Below are 25,774 nucleotides of genomic sequence, written 5' to 3' on the forward strand. Positions count from 1 at the left end.
GACAGCTAGAGCTACTGTGTTACACGTGGAGATAAAATGATAATTATAATACAATGTAATAACTGCATGCTAGTTTCTTTTCTACGAAAAGCCAGGACGTATCAAAAACTGATGACTTCCTTAAATACGAAAATACTGTAAAATGCTGATCTCTGTTTTGTATTAAATTGTCAATTATTTAAAACTGTGAATGGTAATTTGCACGCTTTGTCTAAAATAATTTTAGTCATACCTTGTAGTTTTCAAAATCCATATTTTTTTGTTAATTGTTAGACTGTCACAATTGACTGCTTCCACATATAATAAAATTAAAGCATTCATTCAAGTCATAAGTTATAGATCACTATGGAAACCAATCAGTATGTGGTATATTAATGATAATCAGTTTTGACCAGTTCTTAATGACTATCACTAATTAATAGATTGATTTCCTGTTTGTTTCATCCCTGTCATGTACCCCTTCGGGGCCTTATGGTAATTTCCTGTTTTATCCGTTTGATGTATGCCTTCAGGGTCTTATGATATTTGGAAGATGTACATTATTGTTATTTGAGTGTTAACTGACTAAGGGATTAATAGAGCTCCTACATAGAAAAAAAACCTTAATCAATACATATATAGTTCATTTGAAATTTTAAAATCAATTCACCAAACTAATTTTTGGCTGGAAGGACATTTCTTCAAAAAAAAAAGAATAAATAAATAAAATAAATAAATATAAAATAAAAAAATGACTGCAATAAGATTACATATATAATAAGTTTTTAACTTTATTTGAATGACTTTCATACTTAATTATAGCATTTTACATAAACTAAATGAAATATATCGCACAAAGTATATTTCAGGAAATGGCAACAATATAAAATATTTTATTTCAGAGCATTAAAACATTTAGAAAATCAGCTTATTTTAAAAAGACATAAAAAATCAGAAAATTGATTTACTTATTTATTTTATCTGTTCTTTCTTGAGAAAACAAACAAACAAAAACTCTTTTTCAAGACACTTGAAAGATTCTCTGAAAGATGAAATAAACAACTGCTACGATTTTAAGCAAAGAAGTTGAATAAAAAAAAATGTTATGTTCTCAGATATTTAGTTTATTTTAATATGTAATATAATGCAAACAGAGAAAATGTTGAATAAGCTAATCATAACTGATCCGTAGCGCCAAAGAGCTGACAATACATAATCTGTCACTTTTTCCAGACCGTTTTAAAATGCCACAAAATCAATTATCACAAAAAATACCTACTTTTTTTTTTAAAAAAATATATAGATTGTACCATTGGGTAAGCATATAATAAAAAAGATGACTCTTGATTTGTTTTATTTGAAAATAAAAACATTACAACCCACACCGCTAGTTAATTCGCTACGAATTGCGAGGTCCTGCTTTCACCTCCAAGGTAATTTGCATAATCGACTGCTCCGGATGTGACGTCATGCCGACCTGATCAATTTTCTAAAAATAACACAGAGTGACGTAGCCTGTAGTCATTCAGTGACGTATTCAGACTGGTTTAGCGTATTGATCGGTTATTAATAAAACCCGGCCCAGCCCGGCCCGGCCCAAACCACGGAAATAGCCGATTCCGATTGTACGGAAACCACCGGAAACTTACGGACGGAAGGCCAATATAATTACGAATGGTGATACCGTCATCTTAATCAAGACAAATTTATGTGTATTTTATTTCATTATTACAAAAGTAGAAGCAAAGTTTTTAATATTGATGATACGTATGTTTGATGAAGTATTGCACTTGACATAAGCAAAGACCTAAAATAACAAGATATTTGAATCACACTCAATCAAAGAAGTAATATTTACGTTCGGCAGTCGGTGTGTCATTTTGTGTACTGGACAGACATGAGATAGCAGTTTGCAGGATACTTTCAACAGAACTTGACAGGCTAGTTAATGGTACGTCGTTATTTCACACCTAACGATGTGACACTAGGTTGTGTAGTACGGCGAAGGGGTCTATACCGTGCACTAGTGCGCACTGGAAGTATTTATAAAATTTGGTATTAATTAAATAAAAATATCTTGCCTTAGGGAACATATGAATATAAACACTCTTATATTAAGGTTGTCAAAGATTTGCATTGATAAGTACACATTTTGCGAAAATTAACTAGAAATGTAAGTTTATGAAATTATTATTATACTCCTTTTGCCTATCTCGGTTGCGCAACCAAGATAGATCGAAAATAGATGAACTTCGAAGCTATGCGCTGTTTTCATACTTGCCATTTGTTTCAGGTTGTTGAAGTATTCAAATCTGAATATAAAACTATAAATTATATCAAAAGCTAAAAAAAAATAGTCCACTTTTTACATTTTTTTCATATTAAAGGGAGGCAATTATAAAATTTCATAAAAAAAGTATCAAAGTAAAAATAAAAATTTCCAGAAGAGGTATAACTCTATGTAATAGGTCTTTGTTCCTGAAATACAAGAAAACTGAAAAAAAATATCATAAAATGTTGCTCAAATGATAAATCATATGATTTAGCTTTAAACAAAACCAAGTGATATGTATGGAGATGATACCCGGAGTTACAGTAAGTTGTAGAAATGAATGGACTGGAGTATAAAATATGAAAGATCGGTCGCAAAGTTTCGAACCCGGACCGCCCAGTCTGTTTCAAACAAAACAATAAAAAACGGTAAATATCTAATATGGATAAATGGGAGGGTAGTAATGGCAATGAACTTTCGTGTTTTAACAATTTACTGCTAACGTTATTTTTGTTTTTACATTATTTATTTTTTTATTTCTCTTTCTTTTATATTTGAAATAATACTAGCATATTTTTTTAACACAGAATTAAAAAAAACCCCGATCTGGTCGGACTACGAACTATTTCAGCCTATGCTTATACAACTATTCACACAATGTTAACTTTTTTGTTTTTAAAATGAACATTTTAAAGCATGGATTACAAATGTGTGCAATTCAGATGTTAAATTATTATACCCCACACAATGTCCAATGCAATTTTCCCATTAGTTTAACTTGAATAATATATCATATTTACAAGCGTTTTTATATCTCGTGCGCACAATCGTTATTTTCAATTTCTGCGCATGTGATATTATACAATAATTGCCTTTTGGTGAGGTCGATATGAGCCGCGCCATGAGAAAACCAACATCCGCGCAGTCTGGTCAGGATGCTAACGGTTTCTCTAATCGCAAAAGACATTGTTGGTTTTCTCATGGCGTGGCTCATATGTGGATTTATCGGCCTAATAAAAGCAATATCAACCTCGGGCGAATTTATTGACTTGATATCGCTTTAACAGGTCGATAAATCCACATATCGACCACACATAAAAGGCGACAATTGTTTTATTATTAAATCCAGCCTACTCATAAGTATAAACATTAGATACAAATGTCTGCAGCCTTAGGTCATCTTTCGTGATTTATTGTATACGACGTCGCATTGTTTCAACGTAATAACGTGTGGACGTTACAGCTGGAGGTCAATACGTGTGTTTGGCTCCGCCTTTGAGAAAATACGACTTTTTATCGTTGAACATGTGACTACATCTAGAACAAAGGAAAGGACTATCAATATAGATTTAATGATAAAAAACAATAATTTCATATCACATGCGAAAACAACGCTATTTTGTTTTTCTGCGCGTGTGATATTACATTTTCATGTCTCCCTATGAGAGATCGATACTTTCGGACTGATTGAAAGACGATGCGCTTATTTATACATAGGATTAAATTACTTTATCTTGTGTTCATACATGTGTGAACCCGGCCTATTTTTTTTTTCTGCTTTTGAATGATTTGAAAACAATTTTCATCAAATATTAAGCTGAAACTATCACCATCAGATTGGAATTAACTACATGTAACTACTAACTACTAAGAAAATGAGTGCTCTCATTATATCTTCCGTAGTTATCGCCGTTTTTTCGAATGTTACTGCTGCTGATTTTGTTGAAGTATGCCCATAAATACAGCGATATGTAACCTCAAGACTATACCTATCAAAAAGTATTTTATACAGCGAAGTCACGACAATATCTAAGTGCTTACTAGTAAAACTTCCTTAATTCTGTCTTCATTATTTGGTAAGTAATAACTTTTTTAATGTTAAATAAATCATTTCATTAATTTTTCGGTATAATAAAATAAATAATGTATTCCTGAGAGGGTGATCCCTCGAAATAACTCTATCCGTGACTAATATTTTTCAATGCGACAATTGTAAGTTACTGTAGAGAAAGAGTTTAGTATTTAAAATGTAAATGTATAATAAAATGCTGACGAAAATGGGCTTAAAATCCCAAAAGGCCACAACAGGAAATAATTCTTCCCGGCTAATTCTGGCTTTTAAGTTGGTCGGGACTTTGATATGCACAGTCAAAATTTTCCTAGCGCCGCAGCATGAAAATGAACCTGATAGTCATTTTATAATTTTATTTTATTCAAAAACATTTCAGGAACATTTTCAGAAAATAAAAGATACATACTGAGTGGCGAACGATCAGTAAAATGTTTAATAAGAAGTACTATATTATGTTTTTCATTACGCCGCTTTTGTGTGTAACATGTATTCAGGTATACACGCGTAACAATAAAGGCCGGAAAGGAATCGAAAATGGCTAACAAAATAAGAATATAATTAAATGAAATTTATGCTGTTGTAAACTTTTTTTGTGGTGATTAACTTATTTTTCCCTTAGATACAAGCATTTTTATGTAAAAATTGAGTGTGCAATAGCTGCGCGTGAAAATAGGGTAGGAGAAAATTAAGATAATACCGCGAAAACGAAGAAGGAGACCCCTGTTTATTTTTCGCTCATATTACAATTCAAATTTTTTTTTATCACAATTGTATTTGTGAAAAAAAAGAACACAGTACTTAGTCATTCCGTTTGAAAATATATAGGTTTCAATGGGCCTGTTATACCAAATGAAACATAATTATTTTTTGGATATAATGGACAACCCAAAAAATAAATTAATCTCCGTAAAAACAGAAACGTCACAACTATATATATTTAGGGCTGAGCTAAAATGTGATTTCTCGACGCCACTTGCGTAAGAAGTACAAATTTTACCTTTTCAATACAATGTAATATCGGTGGAAGATCAACTTTTACTATTATTTAAACAAGTTATGAAGGATGCAACTTGTTTTTGGAAAATCCCGCTCATTTACACCTTCTTTACTGCAAAGTTGAAAAAAAATATGCAAGGTTAAAACTTTTCTGAGATGCTTTATGGATTTGGCCAACATGGCAGTTTAACAAACCATTTTATCTGGAGATTACACTCAGATCCTTCGTAAAACTGCAAACTATCGTGCAATTACTCTGTATATATACATTTAAAAAAGAGCAAAAGTTTAATCTGCATAATTACAGCAGGTTTGGTTCTACCAGTGAAAAACTCACAAAACGTAGGGTCTCAGAATGCGACAGCATTAAAGCTGCTCAATATAGATCCAAGTACAGTTCACTTTCGGTGTGGTCACGTGACCATAGTAAAGTAAGCAATGTTAGAGTAAATCGTCTGCAGTACACTGTGATATTGATAAATTTACAAAAAGAAAAAAAATCTTAATGAAGAAATTTGTGAGATTTGAAGAAACAACATCCATTCAAAGTTTTATTTTGCTTTTTCCAGACTTATTTGTAAATTATGATTAGCGGGCTCAAACGATTCTTCTGTTGTTATGTATCAAAAATGCCGAGCACTAGCAAACTAACTGAAGGGCATTCTGTATACAATAATATATCAATTCAACCTAAATAAATTGCAAAGTTTTGCAAGATATGTCTAACCATTGAAGTTTAATCTTGAAGTATCTAAATGCATAATCTGAAAGCGTAGAGCATTGGTAAATATCCAAACGAACCTTAACAAGTTTTTACTTGGTCTTTTTTCACGAAACAGTGTGAATCGTTCTATATATTGAGTGCAGTTAAATGGTAATTTTGTTCCCATTTAAAAGATTTCTTTTTTCATGTCGAGTTTTGGTTCACCAACTAATGTGAAATACACTCGATGACTGCTTCCTGGAAACTAACCAGTACTCGCACCGAAAGAAGGGACTGTTAGAGTCACGGTCAAATCCGTTGACAGGATTCGACCCCGTGACTCCGGATTACGAGACATCTGTACAAAAATGGAAAAAGGTGAAATTTGTATCTCGATTCTACTCTATATAGTTTTGAACTAATTTGAATATAACTTAAGTAAGTCAGTTTATTCAGAGATTACTTGCAAACTTGAAAAAAATAAAAAAAAAATAAATTTAAAAAAATGTTAAAACATCATAGCAGCCTGCCGAATATGAAATCGATTATCAAAAGTGCAAAGACTATGTCACAAACTGCAATGTACCACAATATATTCAATTTGTGACTTTCATCGTACATCAATTCAGTCGACTAAGTTCCAGAGATACTCAGAATATTGCTTGAACAAACCTATCTCAGTATTTGTTTCTATATATTTATACAGGAATATTTTGAAAATATGGGGTACCGTGTGTAAAACTTTTCAATATTCAACGCTGCATTCTTCGTGCGTAATCGGTATCCCGACCTATCCTAAATTTTTTACATGACCCTAAATGTTTTATGGTCTTTGAGATTTTTTAAAAACTTTTTAATAAAAACTTTTAAAAAACTGCTCATTCTATTCTTTAAAAATTGTCAGTGATATTAGAAATTATTCGTATTCATTTTTTTTTTACATAAAAATAATTTCTGTAAAGTCTCATTGAACAAAAAAGTATAAAAAAAAACCTGCCTATTTACTACCTATTTTTAGGCATGTTACCGGACACAAAGATTTAGGCTTTGGGAATGCACAGGTGAAACAAAAACTCTTTGAGGCCCGAGAGGAATTCCTTTCTTCGGAATATAACAACTTTTTGGACAAACGTGATTATAAAATAGTATATAATGATAACGATTCAAAATTTCGGGAAATAATTAGAAGGCTCGTCAAAACAACGCATATATATAATGTATAACGACTTCCTGTGCACAAGTTTACAAATTATATTAAGACGTTTTTGCAACCAGAAAGAACACGCAGTCTTGACTAATTCATCAAAGAAGTTCCTCGCGGGCATCATAAAGTTCAGTGTTTTTTACTAAATTCTAAATATGTAAGTTGATATCGACACGATATCATTCGTAATTATATTGGCCTTCCGTCCGTAAGTTTCCGGTGGTTTCCGTACAATCGGAATCGGCTATTTCCGTGGTTTGGGCCGGGCCGGGTTTTATTAATAACCTATTGATCAAAATCTCTACTTATCGATGGAAACAGTCCAGGTACTTTTTGCATTGCAAACCGAAAGTATGATGGAGTCTCCGGCGAACGCGAACACTGGTTTTATTTTTCAAAGCAGGGCTTTAGCTAGAGGTCGACATGAGTGAAATTCAAGTCGCCCAAGTTTTGTTATTTGTCCACTAACAGCCTATTGTGGTACAGCATGCTGACACTTTACTCGAATACACATGGCATAATTTCGCCTCTGTCTTTGAAGTTTGAAAGCAATTATAATGGTCGCTGACACCTTTGATTTGATCAACTAAACAGTAGGGATTTAGAGCGCTCTATATTACATTAACTTGTACATTCTCCTTTGACTTGCCAAAAAGGCAGTGGCTACGATTACGGTACCGTAATCCTAGCCTCCGGTTCTAGGATTACGGAAGTTCCGTATTCCTAGACAACCCTATGAGGATAGGCTAGGATTACGGAAGTATTTAAGAGACATCAAAAATATGTTAGGATATGCTTAAATGATGTTGTAAACTTCTTATTTCACTTTATTAAAATAGCGATTTTTGATGCCTGCCTTATTATTCCGTGTTACCTATCCGCCATTTTGGGTTAGTATAATCTTAAACGCTATATTAATGGCGGCCTGCGGAATATAGAAATATGAGGGTAAAAGTTAGGTTTAAAAAAATATTCTATACTTTGATTTTTTTTATTTATAACTATATTGTATGTTATTAAAGACCATTTGTGTTGATTTGATGACAAAAATTGCAGGTATATATGAAACATAGATAATTCTATAATATTTCCGCGTGCCACCATTAAGATTATACTAACCCAAAACAGCGGATCGATAGCACGAAATAATAGTGAAATAAGTAATTTTACAATGTCATTTATGCATGTCCTAACATATATTTGATGCCTCTTAAATACTTCCGTAATCCTAGCCTATCCTCATAGGGTTGTCTAGGAACACGGAACTTCCGTAATACTAGAATCAGAGGCTAGGATTACGGTACCGTAATCGTAGCCACTGCCTTTCAAAAAATTATCTTACCTTGAATAATTTCCTTAAATCCGCATAATTTGATTCATTTTACTCCGAACCTAGAAACATATCACTGACACTTTCTGTGACGAAAATAACCTTACTGAAATTTACACAAATTTCTGACAACTGCTGCAGAAACTGGGTTAAACATGATTGACAACTTTTTCTTTTGATGTGTGCCCACATTAGGGGATCAAAAGGACCGTGTTACCCTTTGTGTGACATCACTGCTGCTGATGTCATGATGGCATGTATTGAACTCACACAGTCAGTTCTAGTACAATATTGCTTTTATAGATTTTAGTGTTTTGACTAAACATTGCAGTAGGAGCTTGATTTATTTTTTGCTGGGCTAATTTTAGAATATGAAATGATCAAACTGTTTTGAAATTGTATTCATAGATCTAACTAAAAGGTGTTTGGTTTTGGCAGTGATTAGGAAATTAACTGGAAAAAATACTTAGAATTACAATTTACAGTAATCACATTATATAAATTCACAAGAATGAGAGATTAGATTAACAAGGATAAGAAAGCAGATTCACTGATTTTTTCAGTTGGTTTGTTTTATAATTTGATAGACTTGAAAGAAAAAAAGATTTAAACAAAGAAGTGACTTTTCCCGTAAAATCTTAGTCTAGTGCTTAAACCTGTTAAAGTAACTATTATCTGGTCAAACCCATTATATGTGATGTAACTTTGTAGATTCCAATATTTTTATACCTCTTATCAGAACTGGAATGCATTTATGAAGTTAAAGAAGAGGTGTTATTTATTGTGAAACATGGACATTTGTCAATATTGTAGCCGCAAAACCTGGGACTCAACCATATTTGGCTGGGACTCAACATTTTTGGGAGTACTGAGTCCCAGGGACTCAGTGAAATTTTCAGAAAACGCGAACACTGACTAATTTAAAGATATTTTCACAGCAATATTCCTTAAAGTAATCCTCTAACCTGTTGCTTTAGAAGACAGTAACCTATTGCTTTAGAAACAGGGGAGAGGGTAGTTTTTCCTATATATGGAAAACTATGAAAACCTCCTCTCAAGCACCTGGTCAGATTTCAAATAATGTAGCATCATCTAGTGGGCCTCTACCAAGATTGTTCAAGTTATCCCCCAAGGGTGAAATATGGCCCGACCTTGGTGGTCACATGGTATATATAGACTTATATAGGCAAAAACTTTGAAAATCTTCTGTCCAAAACCAACAGGGCCTAGGGCGTTGATATTTGGTACCGTACTGCCCATATTTACTGAGTAGAAACTTGTAAAATATTCTCTTCAGAAAATACTAGTACTATTTCAAAATAATTTTACAGACATTTTCCTTACATAACCTCTACCAAAACTGTCAAGCAAGCAGGGTAACTTACGGGAGCAATCTAGGGCCATCATGACCCTCTTGTTTAATATTGTCTTTCTGTATCCTGTACCATCATTCCCCCAAACAAACCCACACACAAAGAGCACCTTTACTTAGAAGAAACTTTTAAAGCCGTCTTGTAAGAAAACACTCGCCCTTTTTATACGCCTGTTTGAAAAATGGGAAGTATTATGGGAATGCCCCTGGCGGGCGGGTGGGTGGCGTCCACAGACTTTGTCCGGAGCATATCTTCTACATGCATGGAGGGAATTTGATGAAACTTGGCACAGTTGTTCACCATTATGAGTCGGAGTGTCATGCGCAAGAATCAGGTCCCTAGGTCTAAGGTCAAGGTCACACTTAGAGGTCAAATGTCAATTCAAGAATGACTTTGTCCGGAGCATATCTTCTTCATGCATGGAGGGATTTTGATGAAAGTTGGCACAATTGTTCTTCATCATGAGACGGAGTGTCACGCGCAAGAACCAGGTCCCTAGGTCTAAGGTCAAGGTCACACTTAGAGGTCAAAGGATACAAGAATGAAAACCTTGTCCGGAGCATTTCTTCTTCATGCATAGGGATTTTGATATAACTTGGCACAAATGTTCACCACCACAAGACGGAGTGTCATGCGCAAGAACCAGGTCCCTAGGTCTAAGGTCAAGGTCACACTTAGAGGCCAAAGGTCAGATGCAAGAATGACTTTGTCCGAAGCATTCCTTCTTCATGCATGGAGGGATTTTGATGTAACTTGGCACAATTATACACCATCATGAGACAAAGTGTCATGCGCAGTTCCCTTCTTTAGAATTACTTCCCTTTGTTGTTACTATAAATAGCTTATATTGTAACTTTTTCGTTACTAGTCGTATGGAAAAATCGAGACCACTTTCCTGTAGTACAACATGCATGCTACATCCAATTATGAGGTGTATTTTGACCAATCTCTACCTGGTAAAGATTTTTGTTTGGACTTTAATAATTTTTTTTTTTTTTTTTTTTTTTTTTTAAGATTAACTTCCCTTAGTTGTTACTATAAATAACTTATATTGTAACTTTTTTATAATTGACCGTAGGGAAAAAACAAGACCGCTTTTCTGTGGTACAACATAGATGTTACTTTCCAATTTTAGGTGTATTTTAAGGTATCTCTACCTTGTAAGGAGTTTTTTTGTGGACTTAGAAAAACAAAAGACTTACAATGATTACTAAACAACCACAAAATTAAAATTCCATTTGCAAATACAGGTGCTAGAGTAAAGAAATTTGCTGTGACGGGCGTATATTGTGACATTCTGGCACTCTTGTTCAAAATAATTTTACACATAATTTATAGATAAAAAATTAATCTACCAAAGCTGTTAAGCAAGCTATGAAACTCAGGTAAGTGACCTAGAGCCATCATGGCCATCTATTATTGTAGTACTTACACAGTCATGTACATACCAAACTAATATACTGCTTTAGATAATGATGGACTACTACAGTTGTAACAGCCTTGGGCCATTTCTTATTCTTAGCCAGTAACTGAAATAACTTCTTTACATACAGCTGAATTTCTATAAATTTACAACTGCGCCAAATGAGTTTAGAGTCACTGTCTTGTCTTCCATCCTTCCCTTTGTTCACTATGCTACATCTATCTTGAAAGTGGTTAATCAGATTTTTGTCAATTTATGGATTTGTTCAAATCTTAACATCTGATCATTTACACAGATGTATTCACATTGCTCCTAAGGGGACGCATATTGCTATATTCACAATTCATACAGAAATGGGGAAGGGGGGCATATTCAAGAAACTGATGGTGGGAAAATAAAAAACATATTCCTAAATTGATATAATACTGATGGACACCTGTAATATTCAGTACTTTGTGGATAAGGATGTGGTACTATGAATGTAATAGGAAAACAGGTCTTTGTGAAAGTACATTCAACACAAAATATTAAGCTTTTGTGTAAGGAAAAAAAAGGTTTTTTACAAACCAGTGTTACAAATAATGTTGTAGGGATGAGATTTTCTTTCTAACGGACCAGGTTTGCTTAAACATGTTAAAATGTAACGCCACGTCATTTCAACTCAGGATGGACACCATCTTTCTCATTGATAAAAAATGTGAACAAAAAAATCAGAGTGGGATTAGCATAACAAGGGCATAACATGATATTCTACACAATGAATACCTTAGAACAGATATCTAAGATGCTTCACAGGTCTCGTGGGTTAAATACATAACGTCAATCACTTGAAATTGATCTTGAAAAAGTGGTTAATTTTAGTTCATTTACATGGTTTTTAGCTCAACTATTCGAAGAATAGGGGAGCTATCGGCGTCGGCGTGAGCATCACACAAATGTTAAAGTTTGCGTACCACCCCCAATATTTTCAAAGTCCATTGAGATATTGCTTTGATATTTTGCATACTTGTTTACCATCATGACCCCAGTCTGTAAAAAGGAGGAGGCAATTCTATCAAGCATTTTGACTGAATTATGGCCCATTTTCGACTTAGAATAAATGTTAAAGTTTGCGTACCACCCCAAATATTTTCAAAGTCCATTGAGATATTGCTTTCATATTTTGCATACTGAATTATGGCCCTTTTTCGACTTAAGAATATGCTTATTGTAATATTAAAGTTTTACTCATAGCTTATATTATACTATCAAGCACTGAGAATAATCGAGCACGCTGTCCTGTGACTGACAGCTCTTGTTTAAAACACCAGTTAATAGGTCCAGAATCGGCTATTTTGGCTTTTGTAGCCATGTAGAGACTTTATTTATGGTTTGATTTGATACAAATTTGCAGAATATCTTCAACATCAATAAATCTTGGATTCCATGATGAATCATTCAGATCCAATTATAGATTCCAGAGTTATGACACCTAGTTGACCCCTAAAAGAGCCAAAATTTGGTGATTTTTACCTTGTGGACATGATAGAAGTGACATTTTATATTTGATTTTTACCACACTTACACACAACTTAAGTCACAATAAGCTCTCGGTTCCTTTCGAAAACCAGCTAGATTCCATCATGGGCTCTAGAGTTACTCCCCCTGAAAGGGGCAAAATTTTCTATTTTGGCCTTTTCAGCCATATAGAGGTTTCATTTATGCTTTGATTTGATACAAACTTGCACAGAATGATTATCTTGATGATCTCTAGGCCTGGATTAAAACTAGGTCATGTTGGGTCAAAAACTAGGTCATCAGGTCAAATTAAAGGGAAAGCTTGTAAACAGCCTAGAGGCCCCATTTATGACCCTATTTTCATGAAACTTGGTCAGAATGTTTATCTTGATGGTTTCTAGGCCAAGTTTGAAACTGGGTCATATGGGGTCAGAAACTAGGTCAACCAGTCAAATCAAAGGAAAAGCCTGTTAACACTCTTGTTCATTTCATGTGCATGAAACTTGGTCAGAATGTTTGTCTTTATGAAATATCGTATTAATTTTTAGCTCACCTGTCACAGTGAGCTTTTGTGATCGCATGGCGTCCATGCGTTCGTCCGTTCGTTCGTCCGTAAACTTTTGCTTGTGACCACTCTAGAGGTCACATTTTTCATTGGATCTTTATGGAAGTTGGTCAGAATGTTCATCTTGATGATATCTAGGTCAAATTCGAAACTGGGTCAACTGTGGTCAAAAACTAGGTCAGTAGGTCTAAAAATAGAAAAACCTTTTGACCTCTCTAGAGGTCATACTTTTCAATGGATCTTCATGAAAATTAGTCAGAATGTTTACCTTGATGATATCTAGGTCAGGTTCGAAACTGGGTCATGTGCCATCAAAAACTAGGTCAGTAGGTCAAATAATAGAAAAACCTTGTGACCTCTCTAGAGGCCATATTTTTCATGGGATCTGTATGTAAGTTGGTCTGAATGTTCATCTTGATGATATCTAGGTCAAGTTCGAAACTGGGTCAACTGCGATCAAAAACTAAGTCAGTAGGTCTAAAAATAGAAAAACCTTGTGACCTCTCTAGAGGCCATACTTTTCAATGGATCTTCATGAAAATTGGTCAGAATGTTCACCTTGAAGATATCTGTTTCAAGTTTGATACTGGGTTACGTGCCATCAAAAACTAGGTCAGTAGGTCAAATAATAAAAAAACCTTGTGACCCCTCTAGAGACCATATTTTTCATGGTATCTGTATGAAAGTGAAACTGGGTCAACTGCGGTTAAAAACTAGGTCAGTAGGTCTAAAAATAGGAAAACATTTTGATCACTCTAGAGGCCATATTTTTCAATGGATCTTCATGAAAATTGGTCTGAATGTTGACCTTGATGATATCTAGATAAAGTTTGAAACTGGGTCACGTGTGGTCAAAACTAGGTCAGTAGTTATAAAAATAGAAATACCTTGTGACCTCTCTAGAAGCCATACTCTTCATGAGATCTTCATGAAAATTGGTGAGAATGTTCACCTTGATGATATCTAGTTCAAGTTCAAAACTGGGTCATGTGCCTTCAAAAACTAGGTCATTAGGTCAGATAATAGAAAAACCTTGTGACCTCTCTAGAGGCCATATTTTTCAGTGGATCTTCATGAAAATTGGGTCATGTGAGGACAGGTGAGCGATTCAGGACCATCATGGTCCTCTTGTTATCTTGGTCATGTGGGGTCAAATGAAAGAATAAGCTTGTTTACACCATAGGGGGCACATTTTTTATTTTATCTTCATAAATTTTGGTCAGAGTATTTGTTATCATGAAGTCTTGGACAAGTTTGTATCTGGGTCATGTGGGGTAAAAAACTAGGTAATTCAGTCAGTTCAAAGAAAATGATTGTTTACACTCAAGATGCCATGTTTTTTGGTCCAATCGTACTGAAAATTGGTCATAATATTTGTCTCCATTTAATCACTAGGTAAAACATGTTTATACTGTTATGGTATGTTACACAGGTGAGCGACTTAGGGCCATCTTGGCCCTCTTGTTTTTGTTTTGGTTTTTCTAAGGATTAATTTCCCTATGTTGTAACTATAAATAACTTATATTTTTATAATCGACAAAAAAAAAGCCATATGAAAATAACTGTAAGTTTTATATATAAGCAAATTTTAATCCAGTTGTTTTGTTATAACATATTGTATATATAGTTCAATATTGTTTATACATCATTGACAGATATCAGTTCATTATGGTATACTCCAGTAGAGAAAATTAGGTGCCTTCCAGTTGGGGACTTTGTGTTGTGTTGCATGGCAATACTTCATTCACTTGTTTGTATAAAAAAACTACTTTCTTAGTACCTGAATCATGTGAGTGATTTGGAGCCATCATAGCCCTCTTGCTTTAAAATTATATTTTCTTATATAGATGGCCCAACCATGTTAATTTTAGCATAAATATAATTTGATTTTCAATTAGAAGAAATTCATTAGATTCAATTTGCAAAATTATTAGTACCGCCCTTTGTGCAAGCTATCTTGGTTGTGGAACCAAGATATATTGGAAAAGTTAAGATATAGTTTTAAAACATGTAGTTTGGTTCAGATTGCTGAAATATTCTGATCTGTATCAAATATAATGTAAAACTAGAAAATATGTTGAAATGAAATACAGCAGTTCCTTTAAATGGTTTCGTATTAGAAAGGGTAATAATAAAATTTTATAAAAGAAGAATAAGACAGACATTTGTAATAGGGATGTGACCCTTTGTAATTTGTAATTTTTATTCCTTATATTAATCTCTTAATAAAGTAAATGAAAAGTAGAAAATGTAATAAAATGTTGCTTAATTAAATGTGAATGTTAATTATTGAATGACCACTTTCAAAAAAATTATAGATGGCAAAGAAATGAAGTGAAGCATACTACAATACAAGAACCATCATCTTTCATTGATAATGATAAAAGTGTTTGACTTTTATATCCTAAAAAACAGAGTATTGGGAGGTATATTGAAGTCATCTTACAGTTGGCTGGATGTTCTGTGCAATTCAAAATCTATTATCCAGCACCCATCTCTCAAGATTTTACTTTGAACACTCTCGAAGTCTCATATTAAGCTAAATCTAAATGCTTGGGTTATTATGTCTCCCACCACACAGTGTTGTAGGAGACATGTTGATTTACTCCTGTCTGTGTGTCCATCCATCTGTGTGTCTGTCACAAATCTTGTCCATGCTCTAAATTGAACATTTCTGATCCGATCTTCACCAATCTTGAACAAAATGTGTTTGACCAGAAGTCCTCAGCCAAGTTCATTAACTAGCCAAATCTGCCAAGGCACTTCAGAATTATGTATATTTGTAGTGAGTAAATAGTATATAAAGACTGACTATTTAGGTGATTAGGCAGTTGTGGGAGACATGCACTTTTCTCAAAAGCAACTCTAGTTACTTATATTGAATAAAACTTGGTATATTGTTGAAATGAGGAAATGAAAACTGTCTTCAATAATTGCTTAATCCATCATGCTGTCATTTCAGAAACAGACATTTTGTATTTGTGGATATTTTTGTAATTATATTGATTTCTATCATTCTGCATTACAGTGGTGGAACTGGAATTACAATTACTGGAAAAAACATGAACAATGCTCATGTTGCAAAAGTAGAAGGAAATTTTCAAGGTGAAAAATTGGTAAGAAAACTTTTAAAATGTTTAAGATTATTAAACTACCCATATTAGAACTTGATGAAAGAATACAAGATGGAATAAGAGGATCAAGTTTTATGGACCCAAAGAAACTATATAAGTTTTGTCTTTTCACGGAGGACTGCAAGTTATTACGCTGACAGATATAAAACAATATTTAAGGGCCATATTGCTCCAGACTGCAGTTGTTATTGCAGGACAACATTTTTATATGCCTGTACTGAAAAAACTGACAAATTATGTGATGGTGCATGCATCAGTCTGTCTGTTTGTACGTCTGTCTTAATCCGGTTGGATTTTTCCCCCCTTAGTTAGTTTTCCCCCCAAGTTTTTGTGCACAAAGAAGGGAGAAAAAAACTGACCAGTTGTTTTTTTTCTCCCCCCTGGTTAGGTATTTCTCCTATTTTTTTCTTTCCATGAAAAGGGGAGAAAAAAACAAACCGGTCAGTTTTTTCTCCCCCTTGGTTGGTTGTTTCCATTTTAGCTTTTGTACAAAAGATAGGACTGGTTCTTTCCCCCAAGTGTATATGTATCAGCATGTCTGAATAATAGGCGGTGAAGGGGGAAGGAACTGACTAGTTGGTTTTTCCCCCCTAGTATCTACATGTCGGAATAATACACAGTGAAGGGGGAAGAAACTGACCTGTTGGTTCTTTCTCCCCTAGTATATATATATACTGTGAAATCAGTAATATTTGTGGGGGACTAATTTTTGTGGTTCATTAAATCCGTGAAATTTAATCCCAACGAACAAGTAAAATTCCAATACTTTTTATGTTCAGAAGTTGAAATCCACTAATTCATGTCCCCATGAAATGGCCGTTTTGACCGAAACCACGAAATTTCATGCCCACAAAATTAAATGATTTTACAATATCTACAAACTGAATGATAATAGGCAGCTAAGGGGAAAGAAACTGATTATGTTTGTTCTTCCCCCTAGTATGTGTATATCAACATGCCTGAATGATAATAGACAGTGAGGGAGGAAGAAACTGACTAGTTGGCTCTTTCCCCCTAGTATTGTAACACGCATAATAGACAGTGAGGGAGGAAGAAACTGACTAGTTGGCTCTTTCCCCCTAGTATTGTAACACGCATAGGTGCTAAGTCAGTAATGGCAGGCAGAAGAAATTAAAGTCAACACAGTTTTAAGTTCATGATTGTAATGAGCAATATAGATTGCTAGAAATTATTAATAACTTTCTAACTGATTTCAGTAGTTCATAACAATACATCACATATTAATATTTCTGATGTAAAACAGTTCCAAATATTTATAGTAATCAGATATTCATTACTATTTAAACAACTGCTAATTGTGTTGAATGGTAATAATTAATAGTACATTTCCTTTAACTAGTATTAAGTTATCAGTCATTCAATATTGTACTGCTAAGCTTTACTAGTGGGCTCTGTAGATCAAAGATCAAGGTCACAAATAGAGCTGAAAGGTCAAAACTTTGCATGGTATTTTGTGTTTGGGAGAATAACTAAATAACCATGCAAGGTATTGACTTCAAACTTGGCATGTAGGTAGATGGCAATGAGATGATGTGCATGAATGGGGTCTTATGGCCACGGTCACAAATTGAGCTCAAGGTCACAGCAGGGTTAAATCTGCCCATCATACTTTGTGTCCTAAACTTGTAATTAAAGAATATTAAAGGCATTGACCTGAAACTTGGAATTTGGTCAGGTGGTGATGAGACGATGTGCAGACTTCTAAATTTTTGCTCTTTAGTATCGAAACACACCCCTTACTTACCCCCTCCCTCACACCTCTCACCAAAAATATCTACGTTTTGCTTCCATCCTTCTCTGATATAACCCTATTTTTGTGCTATTTTTGTGTGTATTTAATTGTCATCAGGGGTGAAGTTCTGTCCATATAAAATAATTGAATGAACTTACGTCTTGATCCAATTTCTGTGGTAATACAATAAGGAATATATGCGCAATGGACAAAGTGACATTACTTATGGACCAACCCTCGTATATGCCTCGGAAACTAGATGCATTATTGGAACACCTGTGACAGCAGACAGCATCCACTAAAGTTGACCAATCTCTAACCAGGGGTCTCGCGAGATAGTGACTTGGGCGAATCAGTCGCTTTGAAACTTAAAACTTCGCTCAAATCTAACTTCAAAGCGAAATTCAAGTCGCCGGATTTTTTTCCGATCCACACTTGCTAATTACTGCTACTCGGACTGTTGACAATTTGCACAATGTCAAAATGAGTGTTGAATACACATACACACATGCTGATAGCATAATTTAAGCCCTGCCTACTTCAGGGACTAATGTGAGAGTTTTGAAAGAAGTGTGAAAGTGAATCAAAATATCCGATACGCCAGAGGTGGTTGTATTCTGCCAGTTAGCGCCGTGGTTACGTCTTTGACATTTAGCGTTTAATTGTCAACATGACTGTGCAAGTGCAAAAAAACGTTTTATAAAGACATTGTTGATTAACCATGCGATGAATTGGAATTATAGACACAATTATTTGGTATCCATGGTAAAAGAATGACATGTGAAGTATTAACTACATAAAACTGACTTTCATTGATTAATTGATTTGAATATGTATTTCTAGGTTTGACACGGTTTACTTTCAGTTTTATTCAATGAGATACTGTTCCCTTAAGTGGTGACTCGGTGTTAATGATAATACCCTTTCATCCTGCATACATATATTACAAGATATAGCACCAAAAATTGGTGTGTTAGATTTACAGCACTGGCTTGAATTTCAGAAAACAACTTTTTTTCAGAATTTTGTAATAAACCAATAATTACTGTATGGGGAATGATGTAACTAAGAAAAAATGAATGGTCACATCAATGGTTTTTAGCTCGACTATTCATAGAATAGTAGAGCTATTGGACTCGCCCATGCGTCCGCGTCCCGATTTTGGTTAAGATTTTGTATGTAAGCTGGTATCTCAGTAACCACTTGTGGGAATGGATTGAAACTTCACACACTTATTCACTGTGACAAACTGACTTACACTGCACAGGTTTCATAACTCTATTTTGCTTTTTTACAAAATTATGCCCCTTTTTCGACATAGAAATTTTTGGTTAAGGTTTTGTATGTAAGCTGGTAACTCAGTAACCACTGGTGGGAATGGATTGAAACTTCACACACTTATTCACTGTGATGAACTGACCTACATTGCACATGTTCCATAACTCTATTTTGCTTTTTTACAAAATTATGCCCCTTTTTCAACTTAGAAATTTTTGGTTAAGGTTTTGTATGTAAGCTGGTATCTCAGTACTTACTAATGGGAATGGATTGAAACTTCACATACTTGTTCACTGTCATGATCTGACATGCACTAAGCAAGTCCCATAACTTTACTCTTTTTTTTTTCAAAATTATGCCCCTTTTTCGACTTAGCAGTTTTTGGTTAAATTTTTGTATGTAATCTGATATCTCAGTATCCACTAATTGGAATGGATTGAAACTTCACACACTTGTTCACTGTCATAATCTAACATGCACTGTGAAGGTCCCATAACTCTACTTGGCATTTTTACAAAATTTTGCCCCTTTGACTTAGCAGTTTTTGGTTACGTTTTTGTATGTAAGCTGGTATCTCAGTATCCACAAATTGGAAAGGATTGAAACTTCACACACTTGTTCACTGTCATGATATGACATGCAGTACAGAGGTCCAATACCTCCACTTTGCATTTTACAAAATTATGCCCCTTTTCAACTTTTGTATTCATTCAATTTACAAGGCTGTTGAATAGTCGAGCGTTGCTGTCCTCCGACAGCTCTTGTTTTATCTAGAAACAAGAAAATTATAGCCACCTTTCCAATCACTTCACAGCGTTGAGGTAGAAATAAAAAATTGATACAGTCTCCCCACTTCTCCCTAAATCAGCTTGATGGAGAAGTGACTTCCCCTAAAAAATTGGACCTTGTGAGTCCCGTGTCAAACTAGAGCACTTCTTATATGATGTTCACCAGACTTAGTGGAAGTGTTGTGGGTATAATGTCTCAGCCAGATAAGTAGCTATAGGTCCCAATGGCTCTTGAGTTATAGCTCTTTAATTACTCAAAATTTCCATAATTGACAGTGTCCAATCTTTAAGGTGAATAGATTTTATCCATTGTGAAATAAGCATGGTCACAATGTTTATGGGCATAATATCTCGACCAAGTTCAATAATAATCTGGGTTTTTGCAGATTGAGCTATTGCCCGTGAATATCGCAGAATTGTGAAAAATTTTAGAGTTGCCCTTGTCAGTCTGTCTGTCAATCCGTCCAAATTTGTGTCATGCATATCTCAAAAAGTATTTGGCCCAGAGTCATTAAACCTCACAGCATGGGAAGTTGTGCACCTGATGTTTTAATTGGGATCACACACAGCCAGACCAGAGTTATGGCCCTTAACTTAATCAAAAATATTGCATGAAAAGGCCCTAAGTTTGTGTTGCATGTGTCTCGTAAAGTATATGAAGCAGGATTATGAAACATGAAAGAAACATTATTCAGCATGTTAAGTTGTGCACCAGGCTTGGTTTTTTTTAGAGATATCACACTGCCAGGCCCAGAGTTATGGCCCTTGACTTAAGGATGTACGAGCGTTTTTTTCAGGATATCCGCCATTTTGAAAAATGTTTCTTCAAATATTGCTTTCTAACAAAAGTTTTGCCAAAAATTAATGCTAAATAATTAAAATATGGCTAAAAATGTACCATTTAACCAAATATATTTTGCTTTTTGCGAAAAAAAAATTTTCACCCTTATTTTTGGCTGGCATTTGCCTAAAATTAACGTAAGATTTACAATGGGGTTGGGGTAGGTAATTACAAATATCTATTAAAGTAGATCAGGTTTGGTTTTGATATTTTTCTGACTGATACATATAATGTTAAGCTATAAATAAAATAAAAGTTTTCAAGATAGCTCTTTATATTATCTAGAAAATATAGATTAAAACAAAAAGAACAAAAAATATCAAAATTCACCACTTTTTAGCAGTTTTTTCTGAATAAATCTCTTAGATGCACGGTGACCCTAACTTTTTTTCTTTCCATTTTGAAGCATTTTTGTGTGTCTTTAATGCTGCAAAATATTTTGAAAATCTTAATGTCAGAATTTGTTTTGTAGATCTAAATACGTTTTTTCCATTGAAAATAATGTGGGTGGGGTAATTATGTCAACATGTAAAAATTAAAGAGACTTGTTAGTGACATTTATGCTTATATAATACTGACATCACCATATATTCATATTAACCTGTAAGACCTGAAATCCCTATAAGATAGTAGGATATTATATGTTTTATATAGTACCACCATTTTTCTAATTTTACAAAATTTCAGAAATGCTTAAGCAATGGGTGAAGATAATGCCCTATAGAATTAAAACGAGTTAGGTGACCTATGTTTTTTCTGCTCTTGTTTGTCTTAGAAACTAATGTTCTTCAAGCTCACAGAGTATAAAAAAATTCTTAACGTTAGAAAAAATTTGCTCATACACCCTTAAGTCAGAAATATGCATAAAAGATGTGAAAGTTTGTGTCACATATCTAAAAAAGTATTTAACCTAGGATCATGAAACATCATAGGAATATTAGTTAGCATGTGAAGTTGTGCAGCTGGGATTTTGCCTCTGATTTCTGTCAGTCAGACCAGAATTATGGGCCTCGATCAAAATTGTGCAGAAAAATTTGTGTTGCATGCATCTCAGAAAGTATTTGTCTCGGAGTTTTAAAAAGATAGGTGTATGTTAAAGTTGTGCACTTGGTGTTCTGTTTGGGATTTTAAAGGCAAAGTAATTTGCTGTGACGTGCATATTTTTGACAGTTTGCCAGAGATTCTGCTAAAGTAATTTGTATGTAAGTTAGTATTAGATGAAAGGGCTTCAAATGATACAGCATGCTCTCACTAGAAAGCTACTGTTTTGTTATACAATGATAAGTTTGTTTATTTTAATCTCAAAAAGTCCTAAGATGAGAGAACCCTCCTACTAGCTCAATCGGGAAAGCATAGAACTACAAAGCACAGGGTTGTGAGTTCAGTCCCTAGACAAGGTATATGTTCTCTGTAATGACTTGATGAAAAAACATTTTGTATGCAGTCATTTCATCTTCCATCTCTGATTCATGTGGAGCAAAAGGTTGGCAGTTACTTACAAAGAATAAGTAAGTACTGTACAGAATCCAGTAACATTGGTTTGGTATTGAAAATTGGCACTTAACCCGAATCTAACAAACAAACAAAAATCAAATAATGAGAGCTTGAAATTCAGCAGAATGAAAACAAAGTTTCAGGTCACATTTAAATCGGTATTAACTGAGGGGTTTTTATACGCCCGTCTCTGGAAGAGTGGGACGTATTATATGAACACCCGTGGTGGCGGGCGGCGGCAGGCGGGCAGCTTCCAAAGCATGTCCGCTCTCTTTGTCGAACTGTTTTCATTGGATCTTAACTTGCTGACAATGTTTGTTGGCATAATATCTCGGCCAAGTTTGATAACCAGCCAAATCGTCCCAGGCACTCTTGGATTATGGCCCTTGAATTACTAGGAAAACAGCAAATTTAGCCTTGTCCGCTCTCTAAGTAAAGCAGTTTTCATCCGATCTTCACCAGACTTGCTGACAATGTTTGTGGGCATAATAATATCTTGCCCAAGTTCGATAACCAGCCATATCGCCCCAGGCACTCTCGGATTATGACCCATGAATTACTCGAAAAACTGCAAATTTAGCCTTGTCCGCTCTCTTATGTCCAAAAGTTTTCATTCGGTCTTCAATAAACTTGCTGAAAATGTTTGTGGGCATAATATCTCAGCCAAGTTTGATAACCAACCAAATTGCCAAATGGCCCTTGAATTACTCAAAAAACTGCGAATTTAGCCTTGTCTGCATTCAAGTTGAACAGTTTTTATCCGATCTTTCACCAAACTTGCTGACAATGTTTGTGGGCATAATATCTTGGCCAAGTACGATAACCACCCAAATCACCTCAGACACTCCTGGATTATGCCCCTTGAGTTAGGCTAAGTTCGACGACGGACGTATTTAGTGACAATCTGGCAGACATTTGTATTAGAGGTGACTAGATCTTTAGAGGGTAAGAATATCTTCTTGCAGAAGTCAACATGTGAAATTCAGTCTCCAACAAAGACTATTTGTTAGAGCGCCCAAAGCTACAAAGGCTGTGCAAGATATGGTTGAAGAGCTGATAAAATCCCCCAGGACAAAACGATCTGACTGTAGTACATGCATAGATATTACAGTGTACCTTGATGGCTTTGGAGCAAATTTCACCTTAACATACTATCGAGATCCATCCATACACCCGTTTGAAGAGAAAGATAAGGTGCATTTATTTAGCGACGAAAATAAAAAACTCACTATACGTGTAAGTACTTTTGCTCTAAATACCTTGTTAGATTTTCTGACATGGTTGCCCAAACAAGATATATTACCTTTCTTTACCTATCTGGTTGTGCAATCTAGATAGATTGGATATGAATTAATTACAGAGCTAAACACTGTTTTAAAACTTGCCTTTTGGTTCATTTTTTAGCTCGACTATTCAAAGAATAGGTAGAGCTATTGGACTCAATCATGCGTTGGCGTTGGCATCCGCGTCGGCGTCAGCATCCCGATTTGGTTAAGTTTTTGTATGTAAGCTGGTATCTCAGTAACCACTTACTGGAATGGATTGAAACTTCACACACTTATTCACTGTGATAAACTGACTTACATCGCACAGGTTCCATAACTCTATTTTGCTTTTTTACAAAATTATGCCCCTTTTTCAACTTAGAAATTTTTGGTTAAGGTTTATATGTAAGCTCCGGTATCTCAGTACCTACTAAAAGGAATGGATTGAAACATCACGCACTTGTTCACTGTGATGATCTGACATGCATTGCAAAGGTTCCATAACTCTACTTTGCATTTGTCCGTCGTCAGTTCGTGCGTGTGTCTGTCAACAATTTTTTGTCTGCACGATAGTGGTTTTATTTATGATTTTATTTTAACCAAACTTGCACACAACTTAAATCACCATAAGATCTCGGTTCCTTTTGAACTGGCCAGATCCCATTATGGGTTCCAGAGTTATGGCCCCTGAAAGGGCCAGAATTAGCTATTTTGACCTTTTCTACACAATAGCAGCTTCCTTTTTGATTTGAATTTAATCAAACTGGCACAAAACTTGTGTCACAATAAGATCTCGGTTCCTTTCTTGAACCGGCCAGATCCCTTAATGGGTTCCAGAGTTATGGCCCCTGAAAGGGCCAAAATTAGCTATTTTGACCTTGTCTGCACAATAGCAGCTTCATTTATGATTTGAATGTAATCAAACTTGCACAAAACTTGTGTCACCATAAGATTTTGGTTCCTTTCTTGAACCGGCCAGATCCCATTATGGGTTCCTGAGTTATGGCCCCTGAAAGGGCCAAAATTAGTTATTTTGACCTTGTCTGCACAATAGCAGCTTCATTTATGATTTGATTTTAACCAAACTTGCACACAACTTGTATCACCATAAGATCTCGATTCCTTTTTATACGCCTGAAGGGACGTATTATGTTATCGCCTCGGTGTCCGTCTGTCTGTCTGTCTCTTGGTTAGCAATTTCCCTTCCGCTCTGTTACTCTTGAACCCCTTGAAGGATTTCAAAGAAACCTGACACAAATGTTCACCGCATTGACACGACGTGCAGAGCACATGTTTCGGATGGCTCACTTCAAGGTAAAGGTCACGCTTAGGGGTCAAAGGTCATGACAGGGGTCAAAGGTCATATGACTTTGTTTTGTGTGTATATTGCTCTGCATTTGCATTGCATTGCAGTGCTCTTGTTTTTATATGGCAGATCTTTCTTTTGTTCACTTACAATAATTTTTTTTTAATTACTTCCCTTTTACATTACTATAAATAGCTTATTTTTAGTAAATTTTTTTATTATTGGCCGTAGGGAAAGACCGAGACCACTTTTCTGTGGTACAACATGGATGGTACCTCCAATTTTTAGGTGTATTTTGACATATCTGTACCTTGTAAGAATTTTTGTTTTCTTTTTGGTTAAATTTCTTCCCTTTGTTGTTCCTGTCCTTTGGACTTAGATATTTTTTCTAAGAACCTTCTTGTCCTTAAGTGCAATGATAACAGGTGAGCAATTTAGGGCCATTTTGGCCCTCTTGTTTAAAATAAAGCCTTGAAATTTGGATGACATATACAGTTTTGCACACCGATCTTAAAACTGACTTTCAGTGACCATGAATGTGACCTACTGACCTACTTTTTTAATATTTTTGCCCCCCTTTAAAGAAGGAGGGGTATATTGTTTTGCAGATGTCGGTCGGTCGGTCTGTATGTAGACCAATCCATTTCCGGATGATAACTCAAGAACGCTTGGGCCTAGGATCATGAAAGTTGATAGGAAGTTGGTCATTCCCAGCAGATGA

General features: G+C 34.8%; 1 protein-coding gene across 1 annotated transcript in view; it reads left to right on the forward strand.

Annotated features, from left to right (window-relative positions):
- The window catches only part of LOC128552448 (hepatocyte growth factor receptor-like), a gene marked incomplete at its 5' end in the record, with an annotated part of 35,493 nt that extends 11,773 nt beyond the window's left edge, over nucleotides 1-23,720 (forward strand). The window contains 2 exons of the mRNA XM_053533488.1: nucleotides 16,223-16,310; nucleotides 23,448-23,720. Of these exons, the coding sequence (XP_053389463.1) occupies nucleotides 16,223-16,310; nucleotides 23,448-23,492 (133 nt within the window). The remainder of the gene's footprint in view (nucleotides 1-16,222; nucleotides 16,311-23,447) is intronic.
- Between the last annotated feature and the right edge of the window lie 2,054 nt (nucleotides 23,721-25,774).

Source organism: Mercenaria mercenaria, unplaced genomic scaffold (assembly GCF_021730395.1).
Source record: "Mercenaria mercenaria strain notata unplaced genomic scaffold, MADL_Memer_1 contig_2811, whole genome shotgun sequence".
Taxonomy (NCBI): domain Eukaryota; kingdom Metazoa; phylum Mollusca; class Bivalvia; order Venerida; family Veneridae; genus Mercenaria; species Mercenaria mercenaria.